This window comes from Balaenoptera borealis (genome assembly GCF_965194805.1).
Source record: "Balaenoptera borealis genome assembly, chromosome: 16".
NCBI classification, from domain to species: Eukaryota; Metazoa; Chordata; class Mammalia; order Artiodactyla; family Balaenopteridae; genus Balaenoptera; species Balaenoptera borealis.
In genome coordinates, this window is record NC_138872.1 from 33,485,531 (window position 1) to 33,504,361 (window position 18,831).

The following is an 18,831-nucleotide window of genomic DNA, read 5'->3' on the forward strand; positions in this document are numbered from 1 at the left end:
TATTCTTGCTACGCTGTCATGTTTAAGAGAATGGACGATGCAGGGAGAGGGAAGAGGAAGACAAGTGGCTGGTGCTGGTTGCTTCCTCTTAACAGTGGAGGCCTGTTGCTGCTCATTGTCCCGAGGTCTAACCTAAGTGTAACATGGACTCATACAGTGAGATTATCTAAACATAGCCTGTTGAGCTGTGTTAAAATGAGAAGTTATAAGCAAAATTCATGCCTCTTGGTTGTGGCATCCTTGGATCAGTGTGCCCCTTGTTGCCTGCTGTTCCTGGCTTCCTTGTTCCCAGATTAGCTGCTAAGCCATCCTTGGCTTGGAAAACGCTGAAGCCTGCAGCCAGGGACACTGCTAAGGAATCCAGTGGAAGGGGGTGAGAGAAGGGTGGTGTGAGGCTGGCCATTCTCCCTTTCGGGAACCTCCTGTAATGTCTCATAATGGCCTGGGATGCAGTGAGCCTCGAGGTGGAAGTCCCGTTGCTGGACCACCCAAGAGACACATTGACCATGTATCAGCACTAGCAAAGTATGAGCACACAAAAATGATGTTTAAAAAAGGGAGAACTTGAAATAAAGTAGGGGAAAAATTAGAATTTTGTGTCTTGTTATGCTTATTTATGGTCTAGTGTTGATACTATTTGGAGTGACTTATGGGTTGGGTCCATAGTCTCTTTAGTATCAAAGTCTTAATCTGGTTCTGGTTAATAGATTTTTTTTCCTCCTCAACCTGTAGGTTTTTGGATACTGAATTGCTATAAGACATAAATTCTGCTGGTCTATAAAACATTGAAATTGTATTAGGTATGTTTGAGTGTATATTCATGCATACAGACTCCAAGCAAGACAGATTCATTTTGATGCCTCCACATAACAGACTCAATCTTGTTTTTTTTAAGGAATATTATTTAAATTAATTAATTAAGTCTGTTTTGGGTCTTCCTTGCGGTGCGTGGGCTCTCTAGATGCGGCTCGCAGGCTTCTCTAGTTGCAGCACACAGGCAGCTAGGGCGCACGGGCTCAGAAGTTGCGGTGTGCGGGCTTAGTTGCGGTATGTGGGATCATAGTTCCCTGACCAGGGATTGAACCTGGGCCCCCTGCATTGGGAGTGTGGCGTCTTTACCACTGGACCACCAGGGAAGGTCCCTCAATCTTGATATTAAGCTAAAAAAGGCATTGGGATAATTTAATTACATGCCTGAGGGCTTTTATGTTAGTCACATTTTGGACTTTTGCCTTGCAATGTTAAATTTGGAGCTGGTAGGTATCTTAAATCAGTCTTATTTCTCTTGGTTACATATGTGATGAAACTAGGGATCCACCTCAGAATTTTGGGAAGCCTTTTCAAAACTTCACCTAGAAATACAGTTATTCAGGTCAAACTTGGATATGCTTAGTTTCTGCAGCATGGTTTTTGTGCTGCAGCATGTCATGGAAACAAAAGATACATGGGAATCAAACTTGATTTTTTTTTTTTTCTTGGAATAGAAGTAAATGCTGTTGTGGGTTGAATTGTGCCTCAAAGATATTGTTCAAGTTCTAACCCCAGTACCTGTGAATGTGACCTTATTTGGATATAGAGTCTTTGCAGACGTAATCAAGTTAGCATGGTCATACTGGATTTGGGTGAGCCTTAAGCCACTGCCTAGTGTCCTTATATGAAGATGGAAATTTGACTTCTGGGTACATATCCAAAGGAGATAAGATCATTATCTCGAAGAGATATTTTCACCTCCATGTTCATTGTCACATTATTTACAGTAATCAAGGCATGGAAACAACCTAAGTGTCAAGTGGATGAATGGATAAAGAAAAAATATATATACAATAGAATATTATTCAACCATAAAAAATAAAGAGATCTTGCAATTTGGAACAACATGGATGGACCCTGAGGGCATTATACTAACTGAAAAAAGAGAAAGACAAATTCAGTATCATCTCATATGTGAAATCTAAAAAAACCAACTCAGAGTTGATTGGTGGTCCCTAAGGGTGGGGGGTGGGCTGAGGAATGGGTGAAGGTGGTCAAATGGTACAAACTTCCCGTTACAAGTTCATGATGACTACAGTTAACAATACCATACTATTAGAAAATAGCTAAGATCTTAAAAGTTCTCACCACACATACACTCATATACACACACAAGATAATTGTATGAGGTGACAGACGTGTTCACTAACCTTATTTTAATTATTTCTATATATATAGGAGTATCAAATCATTGCATTGTACACCTTAAACAAGGTTATATGTCAATTATATCTCAATAAGCCTGGAGAAAAGAATGGAAAAAGGGGGGGAGTGTTTAGACACATGAGACACAGAGACTGTCACAAGACAACGAGGCATGGATAAGAGTGATGCGCCTGTAAGCCCAGGAACCCAAGGATTGCTGGCTTCCACCAGACACTGGGGTGGAGGGGTGGGGGCAGTGGGGGGAGGGGGGCCGGCATGGAATAGTTCTCCCTCAGTCTCCAGAAGGAACCAACCCTGCTAATACCTTGACTGCGGATTTCTGGCCTGACCTGTAGGAGAATAAACTTCTGTCGTTTTAAGCCACCCAGTTTGTGGTAACCTGTTACAGTGGCCACAGGAAACTTACATAAATGCTAACGTAGAAAACTAAAATCTAGATCTATGACCCCCATTTTAATTTAATAAAGTCTCTTTCCCCCCCTAAGTTTGTATAGAAGTAAAAAAAAGGTGTAGTGAGACATAGCCCACAGTCAGATACGAATCATACAAAAAAGGTTTGTTTGATGCAATCTGAGCAGAGAAATGCTTTGGCCTCTAGCCAGAGCCTTGAGGTTTTCCTTTTATTTCTTCTCTCTCTTAAAAAAAAAAAAAGTTTCCTGAAAGTGAGCTTATTAATTATTATGCTTCCTCAAAAAAGGAGTTCACAGATCCTTTGCCCACCTGGTCCTAGGTGAAATGCAGCAAAAACCAAGTTTGAAAGGACAGCCTTCCCCGTGTTTCACAGATGTTCCCGGAAGACTGCAGTTTAAAGCTAGAAGCACACTTGCTGCTGTACCCTGAAATGAACTAATGAACCTGCAAGGCCTGAGGGAACATAACCGGTTCTCAGGTTAAGATTCCACTGTGGGGAGGAGCGGGTGATGAGAATCCACTGGAGTCGTTACCTTGAATAACAGGACCCTTAGCCAGAGCTTGACCATGAGGAACTTCTCTGAAATGACTTGAGGATGTCGTTTCCAATTTGAGAAAAGCGGCCTCACTGCGCCATTTGTTTTCTCTCTTCCTACTTCCACACACAATTCTATTTATTCTACCGGACGCTGAAGGGCACTGACTGCTGAAAAACCCCAATGAAACCACACACAGGGATGCCCGGCAGCGTGAACCATCACGTTTCTGGGAACAGAGAGAAGCAGCAGGAAGCGAAGGCAGTGAGGTTCCCGGGGATGAGGAACTCAGAGCGGGGAGTGCCACGTGTGCCCGAGGAGCCCGGGCCTCGCGCGAGGGAGAGACGCTCGGGGCCGACGGGCCGTTCGGGACCCGGGTACCGCCTTCTCCTCGCGTAGGCGGCGGGAGCTCAGCGATCGCGCGCCCGCGGGAGCGAGGCCGGGGCCGGCGGCGCGGGTTCGGCGGCGAAGGCGGGGTTGCGGTAGGCCAGCAGCTGCGTGCGGCGGTTCGGGGAGCGTGGCGTCCGGCCCCGGCGGCAGAGGCCAGCGGCCAGCAGCGCGGTGCTGACGAGCAGTAGGCCGCCCGCAGCACCCAGCCCGGCCGCGACGAGCGCTGGGCTGCGCCCGGTGCTGAAGGCGGCGCACGCCCCGCGCCGGCTGAGGCCCGCGCCGTTGGCCGCCAGGACGCATACGCGATAGGTGGTGGCCGGCGACAGCCCGTGCAGGGCGTGCTGGCGCGCGGTGGCGCAGACGTCCCACACCACCGACTGATTCCCCGGCCGGCCCTCGGGCGCGTAGCGAATCTGGTAGGCGCGCACCACCGAGTTGGGGGCGCACCAGCGCACTAGCGCCGACGTGTCAGTTGTCTCCGCCACCGCCTGCAGCTTGGGGGGGTCCGGGAGGGTGTCTTCCCCGCTGAGGCCGGGGCACCGGCACCGCCAGCGCCGCTGCAGCTCTGCGCACGGCGTCTGGAGGTGCCTGCAGGGGTGGTAATCGCAGGGCTCATCCCGGGCCGGCGCCCCCACTTCCTCCTTCCCGCTCTCTTCTTCCTCCTCACTGGAGTCGTCCAGCAGCAGGACCGGAATCCCGCCCTCGGAAGGAGGCGGGTGGGGAGCCCGCGGGGTGGCCCGTGTCCCTCGGGCGGGCTGAGGCGTGCTCCCTGGGTTCCGGGAGGTAGGGGAGAGACCCGGGTGTTTGCTGGCCCATGGGGTGGAGGCAGCTGAGATAGTAGGTTCCAGGACAAGCCGGGCAGCATGTTCTTCTTGGTGCTCTGTCCCGGCTGTGCTCGCAGCCCTAGGTGGGTTGCTAGAGTTGCTGGAACCTGCTGGAGAGACAGTAGTGGAGGGAACGGCCCCGTCCTCGGCAAGGCTGTGCCGCGGCCCCGCCGCTCGTGTGGGGGGATCCACAGGGAGGGAGGGCACCTTGGTAACACTCTGTCGGCCTCCCGCAGATTGGGTAGAGGCGGCTGTGCTCCGCAGGGGGGAGGGACCCTGTGTAGATGGTGTGTGGGTGGAGAAGACTGAGGAGGGTGGGTTGGAATCAAGGAAGGTGGTGTTTTGGTCCGAATGGCACACACTTGGCAGCTGGGACAGCAAAAGAGGGGCTGAGAAGGTGCCACTGGATCCTGCTGCTGGTGTGCACACAGTGTCTGCTGCCCTAGAGGGGAGGCCAATTGGTTAGAAGGTATTTGGCATCAGGGCTGCTTCTGTGCTGGGCTTTGAGTCCTCAGTGCAGATAATCCCTCTCCCAAGCCTTGTGACACATCTGACAGGTACCATGTGGTACACGTGCAACATGGGTCACCCCAGTGACCATCAGGGCAACCTGTGTAGGAGGGTCCCCTCATCACTCCCATTGTGCAGAGAAGAAAATGGGAACTCAGAAAGAGGGACTAACTGCCCAAGATAGCCTGGCTACTAAACGCAGAGCCAAAACCCAGGGTGAGCCCAGTGAAGGGCAGTCCAGATGCTCTAAGTGTGGTCTGCCATTTTATTCTCACCTGTCTGCTTCCTAGTGGTGAGTACTAGTAACAATACTCATACTAGCTAACATTTTTTGAGTGCTTGCTGCATGCTAGGGACTATTGCTAACACTTTACTGTATAAACCAATCTAGTCTGCACTACCTCATGAGGTAGGCACTATTATCCCCATTTTACAGATGAGGAGGTAGAGGCACAAAGAGGTTAAGTAACAGCCAAAATCAACAGTAGTAAGTACTCTCAACCTTTTCATTTATACCAGAGCAAGGCCCTTCACTGCAAAGGGCCTGGGTGCCAGAGGCAACATGAAGGGGGCAGGGGGGCAGACTGAGCCCCACTTGATATCCAGGCTTGCGTGAGAGGTGAGAAAAGAACCCCACAGGACAGGGCTCTCAAAGTGAGCTGCAAGGAGAACAGATTAGCTGGTGGAGGTGGTTTGAGGGTGCTCAAGACCAGAGGTGTCCCCAGCCCGCATCCTCTCCTGGTGGCCAGCCTGGGCATGGCTCCCCACTGCAAAACAACTCTTCCAGCCAGCAGCCAATGGGAAGTCTCCATAGGAATTCTTTTTCTCCTGTCTCACGAGAGCTCTATAAGCCCACTGGCCCTGGACTTATAGGCCAGGCTCCGTTTTGGGGACTCAGTGGGGCCCAGTGGTTAAGAGCACATTTTTGGAAGACGGTATAGATCCTGCCTCCTCCACCCAGCGGCTACGTGAATCTAAGTAAGTACCTCTCTTCCTTGGGCCCCAATTCGCTCGTTTGTAAAATGAGCAATGATAACTCCGCTTTAGCAGAGACAAGCTAGCTATTTACTTTGCCCACTTTCTTTTCCTAGCGGGCACACAGCTAGATTACATTTCCCAGCCTCCCTTGTAGTAGGCGTGGCCTGCTAAGTGACATCTGGCCAATGGGATGTGAGTGACGGTGGTGAGCTCCACCTCCTGGCCTGGCCCATTAAAACCTCCTGAGTCGGGGGTCCTCCATGCTCTCTGCCCCTCTGGCTGGCTGGGAGGGAACTAGAGCCTCTATGTCCTGGGTTCTTGAGTGTGACTACATGAGGAACGGCCGCCCCACCCAGCACTGCCAACCTGTCCAGCATGGTTACATGAGCAAGATATGAGCTGCGAGAACTTCAGCTCCGGAGGGCAGGCCCTCACCCCTCAGTCATCTGCTTTGTAAATGTGTTACCTGCTTAGGACAATCCTCCTTGCATCCATGAGGAGCCAGGACAACTCACAGCTGCAAGTGAGAGGGTTGCCAAAGAGGTTGATGGACAGGACCTGGGAGGAATGCAGGTTCCAAGGAGGGAAGGAACTCAAGTTGCAGCTGGAATGCACAAAAATCTATTAAGTCAGTCTTTTACAATCAGGTCAAAACTATACCCAGAGAGCCACGGTGGTGTCATGGGAAATCCATTCTGTTAGGTGCTAGATGATATTGCTTTGAGCAAACTCTTAATAACCTTGGATTTTTTTTTTTTTTTTCATATGTAGGGATACAAACCTAACCCCGTCAGTATCACCCCTCAAAACAAATGGAGACAATCCTCCCTGCTGGTTATATCAAAAAGAGTCTGTGATGATGAAAGTGTTTATAAATATAAATCTCTAAACAAAAGTAAGATATTGTTGGACTTCCCTGGTGGCGCAGTGGTTAAGAATCCGCCTGCCAACGCAGGGGACATGGGTTCGAGCCCTGGTCCAGGAAGATCCCACATGCCGCAGAGCAACTAAGCCTGTGCACCACAACTACTGACCCTGCGCTCTAGAGCCCGGGAGTCACAACTACTGAGCCCACGTGCCACAACTACTGAAGCCCGCGTGCCTAGAGCCCGTGCTCCACAACAAGAGAAGCCACCACAATGAGAAGCCCACGCACTGCAAGGAAGAGCAGCCCCCACTCGCCGTAACTAGAGAAAGCCCACCCACAGCAACAAAGACCCAACACAGCCAAAATAAATAAGTAATAAAATAAAAGATATTTTAAAAAAAATAAGATATTGTTATTATAGACCAGTCACAAGAAATGGCAGAAATTCTTAATTAGTGAGAACACTCTTGAACGTATACTATTGCAGTTGAACTGCAGCTGATGGCACTCAACACCAGTCCTTTGGAAGATGCCTCACTGAAGTGTATCAGTTAGCTCTCGCTAACTTAGCTTAAAATAATAAATATTTATTCTTTTTCATGATTCTGTGGGTTGACTCAGTGATTTTTATGGTCTGGGCCAGCTCAGCTGGGCCCGAAAGATCTAGGATGGCCTCCCATATATGGAGCCTCAGCTGGGTTTTCCGGGACCTCTCTCCACGTGTCTCTCATCACCCAGGAGGCTTGCGCACATGGTGCTGGACCAGTCCCCACCAGCAAGAGAGGGCGAGCCCCAGCTTGCTCATCTGCTTTCAAGTCTCTGCTTATATCACCTTTGCTAATGTCCCTCTGGCCTAAATAAGTCACATGGCCACGCCCAGCTTCAAGGGGTGGAGAACAGACTCTACTTCCTGATGGGAGGAGCTGCAAAGTCACATTGCAAAGGGGTGTGTCTACAGGGATGGGAGGAATTACCAGAGCCATTTTTGCAAACAATGTACCACACCTAGCAATGGCAGGCCCCCTCCTGGTTTTCTGCTTTTTCTGCCCAGAGCCTCACTGAGGGTTTGGCCTCAACTGTCTCAACTCCTGGAGTCTCCTGGCCTCTTGTACATGTTCTCAGTTATAATCTGAGCATCATGAGCAACAGGAGTTACACTTTATCTACAGGCCTCTTCCCATCAAAGGCTGGCTTTTCTCCATCTGCCTGGGAAACATCCACCTTCTCCTGCTCTGGGGGAGATGCAGATGTTCTGGGCAAGGAAGGACCCACCACCCAGATCTGCTCTAACACTCCTGGCCAGTGGGCACCTGACAGTTGTCCCCTGTGGAGCACTGACTATATGTGTGTGCCATTTATATTGAAACTTAAGGTGTACCCACATTATGTGTATATATATGCAAATGCTCGCTTTTAGCAGGATTCACAGAGATAGAGTAGAAATCTTAGGATGGGAGTTTACTTAGCACTTCATCTTTCAAAGGAAATATTTTTCTTTTTGCCTGAAGGGGAGAGGAAAAGGATTACCATATTTTGGGGGAAGTAACATTGTTTAGTGGTTCAGGTAACATTATCTCATTGATATCATTATGTCAGATCATAAGGTAGATAATATTTCACTCTTTTTTTTTTTTGGCTGCGCTTGCGGGATCTTAGTTCCCTGACCAGGGATTGAACCTGGGCCCCAGCAGTGAGAGCGCCAACTCCTAACCACTGGACCGCCAGGGAATTCCCAATATTTCACTCATTTTATAAATAAGGAAAAGGAGTCTTTTCCTTATCTGACAGCCCTTTCTGCCATCCAGTGCAACCTGCACATGATAAAGACAAGCTGCATTTGCCATCCACATGCTGAGGGAGAGCCTGCATCACGTCCTGACGCATGATGGCACCTAGGTGTTCTCTGCATCTGAACTGACAAAGCCCTAGTGTGGAAGAAGTTTCCCCTCGCCCTCTAAACAATCCCTTTTCTCTTTTTTTTTTGCTGAAATATTGCCGAAGGCGTCTCCCTCCCGCATGTAGCGTTGTCGGAGAGGACTGTGGATGGCGTTGGGCATGCCGGGTTGGCAGAGCAGCCAGGAGGGTGCCATCCCCTCTTCAGAGGGTGCTGGCTGTGCCAGGGCACGCACACGTCCCCCAGCATCTATCACAGACAGCCTCCCAGGGGAGGCTGTGGGTGCGTTAAGGAGAGCCAGAAGCAAGGCAGGCTGAGAAGAAGGGAAGAGGGTCCAGCAGGGGAGAGGGCATTTAATGAGCTTCAGAGGCTTGAGAGCTCCCAGACTTCTGGGAGTGGCTTCTCCCCCAGCTGGAGCACAGCGGGGTACAGTGGGGGCCTGGGCTGAGCCAGCCAGAGAGTTAAACCTTTCCCTCCAGCCATGGAAAGCATGGAAAGGTTTTCATTTGGCTTAAGACTCAATCAGATCACAATTTAGACAGATCTCTTGGCTGAATATGGTGACTGGGTTACAAGGGTTCTTAACCTGAAGTCCTTGGAGACAGGGTCTGTGAACTTGGATGGAGAATATTACTTCTTTACTTTCACAAACCTCTAACTGAAATTAACCATTTGCTACAGTGGCAAAAGAAGGCAGCAAACCACAGGTGAGTCACCGACAAATCACAGATATTTCCATATCACTTTTCAGTAGTTTTCTGTCATTTATAATCATCAAAATTATGGAAGTTATTGGACCTGCTGCTGGATTTTGTTATTTACGGTGTTAAATAAAGAAGCACACCCCACACACATATATTCCTAAAACACACATTTAAAAATATTTTGTTAACTATAATTGGTTTCTTTGGAATCCTACGTACGTACCCTACTTTATGTATATCAGAACCTTCTTCTGAGAAAGGCCCATAGGCTTCACAGACTGCCACAGGAGTCCATGGCACAGAAACGTTTGAGACTTCCTGCACTAACATGTGGGCCCCTGAAGGTGGAGTCACCCATTAGAAGGCTCTTGGTTATTGGGGCAGGGAATGTTGAGAACTTGACCTCAAGCTGCCCTGCAGGGCGGGTAGGAAGGGCTGGCACAGGAGCTATTGGGAATGGAGACCAGGCTGGACCTGGTAACTGGGAAGCCAACCTTAAGATCCGTCTACACCTGCACTGACTCTTCAACCCACTCCCATCTGGCTCCACTGAGAATGAATGTCACCAACACCCCACATTTTGCCAAATCCTATGGCATCAGACAAGGGGGTGGGGACAATGCTAGAGGAAGCATGTAGGGTGAGAAATGACACGCAAAAAAGTTATAAGAAGTGGAAATAGCCAATGACCTTAAGAAGGCCTATCCAGAAAGGATGGAGAAGCACCAGGGCAACATCCTGAGGACAAGGAGAGAGTGTCAAGAGGGAGGAAAGACTCAACAAGGGGCTCAATGGATAGAGAAGTGTCCACTGGACGTAGCAGCTGAAATGCCACTGGTCCCGTTCAATCATGAAGCTGAAGTGGGTGGTCAGATTGCAGCGAACTGAGAAGCGTAGGGATGAGAGGAAGCAGCCACCACTTCTGACCCAGGTATGCCTGCTTTTCTTGGGGTCTAGGTTGCCTTTTTCCACCTGGTGAGTTTGGACTCACCGTTGAAGGTATGGATCAATTATATTCTTCTTCCAGTCTGCTGGAGCTGATCGTTAACCCCACTTGCCTTATAGCACAGTACATGGTGTGTGCCTCTACTGATCCCAGCGTATCATGACAATTGGCAGATGTCCGCTGCCTACAGAACTGTGCACTCCCTGAAAGCAAGGGCCATGCTGTCATCATCACCACCACCATCGCCCTCAACAGCATCACTGTTACTGGTGCCTTCACCACTATCCCCATCAGCATCCACCGTCACCACCTGATGCCTCCTCCACCATCTCTGTGCTAAGGGTCCTCAGTTAGGGATCTCCAGCCCAGGCCTTCCATGATTTCCAGGCTCGTGTATCTAGCTGTGTGCTAGATCCTGAAAGACCTATGAGACATCCAGTGGAGATGTCCAGTAGTAATAATACAAACCTCCTGTTCTGTGCCAGGCACTGTTCTAGGCACATATCAAAACATTTCCTCTCACAACAATGCAATGGGGGAGGATTTGATCATTATCCCCATTTCACAGATGAGGAAACTGAGCCACAGAAGCATTAGGTAACTTGCCCCAACTCACATAGTGGTGGGTGGAGTCAGGATTGAGCCCAGGCAGTTTGGTTCCATATCTGATAACCTTAAATAATGCTGCATTAGTCTGAAGCTCAAAAGAGGAGTCTGAGCCAGAGATGATATCACTCTCATCCACATCATCACCACTGCTACCATCGTCATCACCATTACCATCCTATCACCAGTTCACCATCATCACCATCATCAGAGTTACCATTACCACCATCACTGTCATCATTATATCACCTTCATCACAACCACCATGGTGATCTTAACTAATGTTATAGAGCACACACAATGTGCCAGGCACTGAGCTAAGTGCTCTGCATGTTCTGTGTCCTTTTCCCTTGTGATAAGCCCCAAAGTGAGTACTCTGGAGCTAGCAGAGAAAAAAGAGAAGTGGCTACATTGAGAGTGATGGTGGGGCAACAGTGCTTGCTTCCCAGGGCCCAGTTGTGGGCCCACAGGAAAGGAGGTGGCCTGGGATCATCTTCAAAGGGATGTTGCCCTTCCTGCTAGAAGTCAGAACAGTAGTTGCTCTTGGGAAGGAGGGTGGATATAGTGACACTTGGGACATCCACTGGGCCAGACGGCACCATCCCCAGGTCCCAATGCAAGTAGGACCTGCTCAAGCCCTGGAAGGGGCTGCTGACTTGCATAAACACATGGGGAAGCAGGTGGATGGAGAAATAGAGAAGACCCTGATGCCCTCAACTCCTCTTCCCACTGCAAGTTTCTCATCCTGGGCTTAAAGGGAAGTTAACATGCATGAGAGTTTGAAGTTTTAACAATATTCTGGACAAGACTGATTTGCTTGGTTTTTAGGCTGGATGGACTCTCTAGGATGTGCCCACCATATCACCCGAAGGATGAGGAGGAACAAGACCCCAGCGAGGCCTTGAAGGAGCAGTGGAAGGAAAAGTAAGGTCTGGTTTATCCTATAAAATAGTTATGCCTATTCAACTTAGTGTAATGGGCAAAAATCAGTCACGTGATTCAGGAACACTTACTTCTGGAAATGAAGGACCTGTAGGAGAGGCGTGTCTTGAAAGATGTGTGTATGGACAGAGGTAAGTGCTGGCGAATCTTGACAATCCAGCTGCTGCAGGTCAGGGGTCACCTTGAAAATGTCCCCCTCCAGGCTGTTCAGCCTGGGCATCTTCCTTAGGTAGAGGGACGTGAGCTTCGGCAGGTCTCTGATCCATCCTGACTGAACTGAAACACAGAGGGGAAACTGCCCACTACCTGGGAAGGCATAAACCCAGGAGGCCGGCACGGGATCAAGGAAACAATGAGAGTGACAAGGTGAGTGGTGAAGGTCATTGCAGAGCATGGGTACAGTGGGCAGCTTTGGGAATCTCAGAAGCATGAGCCATTTCAGCTGGAAGGGCCCTCGGAGATGACCAATTCTTCCTTTTCCAGCCCCAGGTGGCTGAGGCCCCAGAGGACATTGATTGGTGAAAGGCCACACAGTGGGGAAGGGACAGGGTGGGGCTTGACCCCAGGACACTGTCTCCAAGTCCACTGTTGCCCCACCCTCTTGTTAAACCCCACACAGAAGTACCCCAGCCTTTACTCTGATGGCTACTAGAAGCAAGGGAAATCTTTGAGGAATGTAAGGAAGGAGGAGAGGAGGAGTGTGGCAGGAGGAGGCCCAGAAACCTCATTTCGTGGCTCTCCTAGTAAATGGAGAACGTGCCCCTTCTCCTGTTTCCTGTTCTTTGTTCTCTTGTCGGTGGTGGAACAGGTGATAACAGTAAGTCCCCTACATACGAACATTCAAGTTGTGAACTTTCAAAGATGCGAACATGCATTCGCATGTCCAATCATGTAAGTTAGTTCTATTTGAGGAGGCACTGTTAGTTTTTGAGGCACAGGACTGGAATGTAGAACAGTACATGAAGGTTGCAGCAGCCGTTCAGAATGCAATCCAGTGCTACCATGTCATCTATGATAAGAAAAAAAGAGCTAATACCCAGACATCACTGGATTATTTTTTTAAGAGGGTAGATAGAATTGAATCCAGCAAGGAACCAGAACCTGTGCCATCAACGTCAGGCATGAATGAAATTGCAGCTTGCCCTCCGTCTCCTATTGCTGACGATCCTTTAGCTCTACCATCTCCCACCTCCTCTCCCTCCTCCAGTCAGTAACTCTTCTTGCCTGTTCACTCGATGCCAGCCCCTGCATGCCAGCTATTTTACTGTACTACTGTACTTTTCAAGGTAGTGTACTGTAAGATTAAAAAATATTTTATTTTTTGTTTGTTTTTATGTATTATTTGTGTGAAAAGTATTATAAACCTATTACAGTACAGTACTATATAGCTGATTGTGTTAGTTGGGTACCTGGGCTGACTTTGTTGGGCTTACCAACAAATTGGACTTACGAGCACGTTCTAGGAACAGAACTCCTTCGTATGTAGGGCACTTACTGTGTAGACGAGAAGCGTTTTTTAAAAATAAAACCAACCTTGTGAATCAGAGTCAGAACATGCCAAGTGCAGGAAAACAGGTATTCTCACCTCCCGCCTGTGTCTTATTGAAGGATTCAACATTCACAGGAAGAGTTTTAGCCAACTGAACAGAAATCAATGAATGCATCCTCTGAGCATCAGGTACTTCACGTTAACTAAATGTTTGGTACCAAGTTCGTCCATTCATCAGCCCCAAAGCGCTGCATCCACTCCCCATTTTACAAGCATTGACCAGCTCTGCTGGGGAGCAGAACAGAGAGGCTAAAAGTGTGGGCTTTGGACCCAGAACGCTTGGGTTCGGATGTGGAGGCACCGCTAATGACCTGGGAGGCCGCGGGCCAGCCATTCCCCTTTCTCTGTGCCCTGGTTCCCTCACATGCAGAACGGAGATGGGACTCAAGGAGTGAAGCCTGTTGCGGCGCTTCGAACAGGGTGCCCTCGGCTTGGGGAATCTCGGGGCGGGTCTTTTTGAGTGGTCTTGTGAGCAGGCGCCCGGGGCAGCGCCCCTCGAGGAAGTTCACAGCCCTTTCTCCCCAGATCGCCGGCCACTCGGGCTCGACACCCGGCGCCCGCACTCACCGCGCCGGAGGAACGTGCCGCTGAGATCCAGGACCTCGAGCGCAGCCAGGGGCGCGCCACCAGCCCCCGTGAAGGCAGCGTCGGCGATGCCAGCATGGTCGCCGCGGCCCAGCGCGGTGCAGGACAGGTTGAGCAGGCGCAGCGCGGGGAAGCAGGCGAAGGCTCCGGTCTGCAGCGCCCGCAGCGGGTTCCCGGCCAGCGCCAGCGTTCGGAGGCCGGGCAGCACGGGCCCGGAGCACGGCGGCAGGGCTTCCAGCAGGTTGTAGCTGAGGTCGAGCGTGTGCAGTCCCGCGGGCGCGCCGGGGCCCCAGCGCAGCGCGGCGATGCGGTTGTGGCGCAGCGTCAGCACCTGCAGCCGCAGCAGGTGACCGAGCTCGGGCGCGCTCAGGGCGCGCAGCAGGTTGTGGCTGCCGTCGAGACTGCGCAGCGCGCGCGGCAGGCAGCCCGGCAGGCGCTCTAGGCCGCGGTTCGCGAGGGTCAGGGTCGTGACTCCCGCGGCGGGGAGCCCTTCGCAGGGCGAGACCGTGGCGTTGCCGACCCCGCTCCCCCAGGGGCCCTGGTGAGTGAGCTGGAAAACTGGGGCCTTCTGGAGAGGCCCCGCCCAGCTCGGGCGCGGCGCCGTCGACAGCAGCAGCAGCAGCAGCAGCAACGGAGTCCACCACATGGCGCTTGGCTGGAGACAGAACAGCGGACCAACCCATTAAATGCATCGGAAACGCCGAACGAAGGGGCAAATGCGCCGCCGCCACCCCCCGCCGCCTCTTCCCCAGGAAGAGCCCAGCCCTGGATGTTCCCTGAAGGGCAAGGGCTGTTCCCCCGCGTCACCAGATGTGCGGTGACTTGGCCTCTGCCTGCTTTGCCTCATCATCTCCCGCATGTACCCCGCGGCACCTCCTGCCCTTTCTTCCCCTAGCTTTGCCTTTCCCTCTAATTCACTCGAGGGTTTCCACCCACAGGTGACCTCTTGAGGAAGGCCTCCCTTATCTGTCCCTGAACTTTCCAGTAACCTTCTCCCTTTGCTTGTCCCCATCCCATGAGTTTCTGGGGGGAAGGGAACATGGCCTTTCTCTTTGCAAATTCTCCCCAGGTGTGCAGACGCTGCTGCATAAACGTATATTAGTAACACGCCAGTGGATGGCCTCAGTCGGGAGGAAGCTCTGCTGGGGTATAATAAACATGAGACTTAAGGAAGACTTTATTAGTTCCAACGACACTCAGTTGCCCCAATTTTTCCCCTTAGAACTGCGGAGCCACAGGTGAGTCCAGTTTGCCTGTAACCTAGTTTGCAAGTCACACTTTAAATTCTGGGATCTCTTTCTTGGGAGGGCACTCAGGGTTGCCTTCAGGGAAGAAAGGAGCCCACAGACCACTGTGGGGCTTGGGAACCTGGAGTCAAGCATTTCCTCATCCCATGTTGGTCCCAACAAAAGCTAGGGCTCCTGAGGTCAGCCCTGCCCAGAAGGGATGGCTGAGGGCTGCTAGATGTGGAGTTTCTGGAGTACCCAGGATTGCACAGGGCAGCTGGGAGATCAGGTAGGGATAGATCAGGCAGCCATGGGCTGCTGTGGATGCCGCAGAGCTACTTCCAACTAGGTCCTGACCTTGAGGTCACTGCTTGACATCCCCTCATTTTTGCAGGTGTGTATTCCTGCTCCAGCTCTCTCTGCTGACTGCCAAGTCCCTGAGCAACCACCCTGGCTCCAGGGGAAGGGCCTCCCTCTTGCTAGTTGGAGTGTCAAGGCAGTGAGAAAGATCCTGGAAACTGAGGCTAGGAGTCCATGTGTCCAGCAATATGTCACACTCACCTGGAAGCTGTCCTTTCAGAGTGTGGCAGTCTTGGATGCCCGTCTACAGTCTTCAGTTTTGTCTTACAGATTCCAGGAGCCAGTAGCTTAGCAGCTCAACTTTGAATTTCAGAAGGAGGTCTGTTTCCCAGATGCCCCTGGCCCTGGCCCCACCCACCCAGGGATCCTCAGATACCCCAGCCCCTGCAGCCCCTCCTTCCCTACCGAGATATTGTGGTCTTCAGCCAATACTCTCACTGCCTGTCTCCTGGGCCTGCCCCTGCCCCTTTCGGGGCATGGCACCTCCCCCCAGCCCTCCCCCATCTTCACCTGGCCTTTCGTCAGCCAGCAAGCCAGCCAGCCAGCTGCCTTTCCCAGGCCTGAGAGATGGAGGGAGTCCACTCTTCCGGGACAAGGTGAGCACTGAGGGATAATGGGGGCAGTGGGGCAGAGGCAGCTCCGTCACTTCCCAGGAATCTGATCCTCCTGCCAGGTGGTTCCCATTTCCTGGGATGGTTGGAGGCTGAATGGTGAGCTGGTATGAGGAGGAAGCCCCCTTCCCCAAAAGAGGAAGGTATCCCAGTCTATAGGAAGGAAAAAGCGGCAGGAGTGGGGGGTCCTCAGAGGAATGTGATAGCGGGGGCAGGCATGGACCGGATCCAGGAGTCCCCAAGAAGGATGGGTTTGGTTTCTCTGGGACTCAGTTCAGTGACAGCATGGATGTTTGTCTCTCATCAGGGGTGGGAATCAATAAAGAGGGCAGAAATGCAGAAAGATCATTCCTGCCCCGTGGCTGGGGTGATCAATCCTGGTTACCAAAAGCCCCAGGTCTCCCTGAAACCGTGGGGATGCTAAATGTGCTTTGCTTAGAGCAAATTTTTTAGAGCAGTCGGTGCCTTTCTCCCCCAGAATTCCAAGACTGTTCATTCATCTGAGGGCCTTTGATCTGCACACCCCCGCCCCCACCCCAGGCCAGGGGTTAATCATCCCCAGCATTGTGTACACAGACCTCTGAGACCAAAACTTCATCCTTCCTCTTGTCAGTTCTTATCTGAGCAGCCGCTGAGGAACTCCAGGACCTCTGGGAATTGGCATGTTTAATTGGTTAATTGCAAATCCCCGGGGATCTCTTTTGAGGCCTTCTCCACCCAAAGCCTCAAAAATATCCTTTCAGCCTAATTGCTAGCCCGGGGCCTTGCTGCTCAGAAGTATACCTTCATCAGCCCCACATGGGGGTGGGGAGAGGCCTGTTCTGTGCAGCCCTGTTTGGGGCAGTGCATTTGCTACCAGGGAGCCTGAGGCGCAGGCCACAGAGGTAGAAATTCTGTGCCATAAACAACAGGGAGGTCAAGTGGGAGGCAGGAGTCAGGGAAAGGTGGGAAGGTGAGAGGACCAATGTGGGGGGTCAGTGGGTGGCCTCAGGTAAGGCCCTTACCTCTGCCTTCACTTGGTTCACGGGCAGAAGAGCACCCAGCAGGTCAACTGAAGCCTCAGCTTCTCTCAGAGCGTAACAGCTGGGACTGCCCTGGAGGTGACTGACAGCCTGAGGCCAGCAGAGGTTTGGGGTGTTCAGGCAGGGGTGCCCGGATGAGAGGGAGCCGAACCCACTGAAACATGCCCATTTGAACTGAGACTCTGAGGAGGAAGCGGCTCTCCATGGAGACCTACAAAGGGACTTCCCTGGCGGTCCAGTGGTTAGGACTCAGCGCTCCCAATGCAGGGGGCAGGGGTTCGATCCCTGGTTGGGGAACTAAGATACTGCGTGCCTCACGGTGTGGCCAAAAACAAGAAAACATGGAGGCCTATAAAGAGGACCCCAGAGAGCGATGTCAGTGTGCTCCTCTGTACACTAGCGGGGTAAGAGGTCTGGACAGGCCCTGGCTGAGGTCATCACCTGGCCAGCGTCATTGCCAGAGCCCCAGGCCCTCTGAGCCAGCTTCTTGTCCCCGCTGCTTGCTGGCTGGCTCACCAGTGTCAGCAAGGGCCTGGCCTGCACAGGCAGACCCGACGTCTGAGCTCGGCCCTTGGACTGCTCTGTTGCTCTGGTCATGCCCAACCCAAGCAGACACACTCTCGGGGAGCTGCCCAGGTGGGCCTTTGAGCCGGGGAGTCTGGTGGCAGATCCTGCACGGTGGCGTTTGCTTTGTGATCTCATCCAGGTGGCAGGTGGGCCTTGCCCCAGGGGTGCACTCTGCTTGTCACCAACATCCTCCCACCTTTCAAAACTGAGCACTTACTATACTCAGAGCCTAATGCCATATGCATTATCTTACTGAATGCTCACCAGGTACGATTTTTCCCATGCTACAGGTAAGGAAACTGAGGCCCCCAGAGGCTGACTCGGCTCTGGAGCACACTACCAGTTAGTCTGTCTGGCTTACCCACTGCTTTCTATTGCCTTCCACAGGCCTCAGCATTTGACACTGTAATATCCCTGTAAGCACAAAAGAAACTCTTCCAAATATTTAGAGAGATCCAAATCACTCAAGAAGCCAGGACAGTTGGGATATTTCCTTTCATAGCTGAGCAGCTCATTCTCCAAAGAAACAGAGCTGACTTCCTGGTTCCCTGTGGACCCAGGACTGACTGAGGCAGATGGCTGGGCAGGGCCACCGGGCACCTCTCAGGAAAGCCCTGGCTGTCTTCTCCAGCCGCTTCTCCTCTTCCAGACACATCTGGAAAAGATGACTGAAGTGTTTGTCCCCTTCGGACAAGGGTGCTAAGGTCCCACAACAGAGTCCTGGGGTCAAGTGTGTCCTCCACATGCTGCCCCACGCCGAATGCCATGCCTCGTCCCGCCCTCCAGCACTGTTCCCAAGCGGCTCCTCTGTCTGGGTGCCCTCCCCCCGACCACCTTACTCTCCAATCCAGCTCACTCTTCCAGACCTACTGTGGCTTCCCTCAGAAGTCAGCCCTGATGTAAAGACATGAATCCATGTAGTTTATTCCAGAGACCATCCTAAGAAGCATGGAGAGGGAGTAAAGAAGTGAGACCGGGATGGGCAGGCACTGCAGGTGTGTTAATGAGCAGGTCACTCAGTCCCCCTGGGATCCTCCGGGAGGCTGTGGCCAGCCGCCTTGGGATTATTTCATCATGTGGCCAGGTGGTGGGGTATTTACCCCCTA

General features: G+C 51.8%; 1 protein-coding gene and 1 long non-coding RNA gene across 2 annotated transcripts; one reads left to right on the top strand and one right to left on the bottom strand.

Annotated features, from left to right (window-relative positions):
- Positions 1-881: 881 nt before the first annotated feature.
- LRRN4 (leucine rich repeat neuronal 4) lies at positions 882-17,587 on the bottom strand. The gene is made up of 4 exons (XM_082359875.1): positions 13,922-17,587; positions 11,877-12,081; positions 6,312-6,449; positions 882-4,799 (listed from the first exon to the last, which is right to left on the bottom strand). The coding sequence occupies exons 1-4, from the start codon at positions 14,583-14,585 to the stop codon at positions 3,554-3,556; spliced, it is 2,253 nt and encodes a 750-aa protein (XP_082216001.1). The 5' UTR covers positions 14,586-17,587; the 3' UTR covers positions 882-3,553.
- LOC309613270 lies at positions 4,693-7,316 on the top strand. Its single transcript, XR_014235619.1, has 2 exons — positions 4,693-5,845; positions 6,617-7,316. It is a non-coding gene; the product is annotated as an uncharacterized lncRNA (long non-coding RNA).
- Positions 17,588-18,831: the final 1,244 nt, after the last annotated feature.

What these genes read in the sequence shown, in the direction of transcription:
- LRRN4 (XM_082359875.1), bottom strand. Translation starts at nt 14,585, where the DNA reads ATGTGGTGGACTCCGTTGCTGCTGCTGCTGCTGCTGCTGTCGACGGCG. An exon ending in CAGGTCCTTCATTTCCAGAA is followed by an intron (nt 6,450 to 11,876) that starts GTAAGTGTTCCT and finishes TGTGCATTCCAG; the next exon opens with CTGCAACTTGAGTTCCTTCC. An exon ending in AGGAGGATTGTCCTAAGCAG is followed by an intron (nt 4,800 to 6,311) that starts GTAACACATTTA and finishes CCTCCCCTCTAG; the next exon opens with GGCAGCAGACACTGTGTGCA.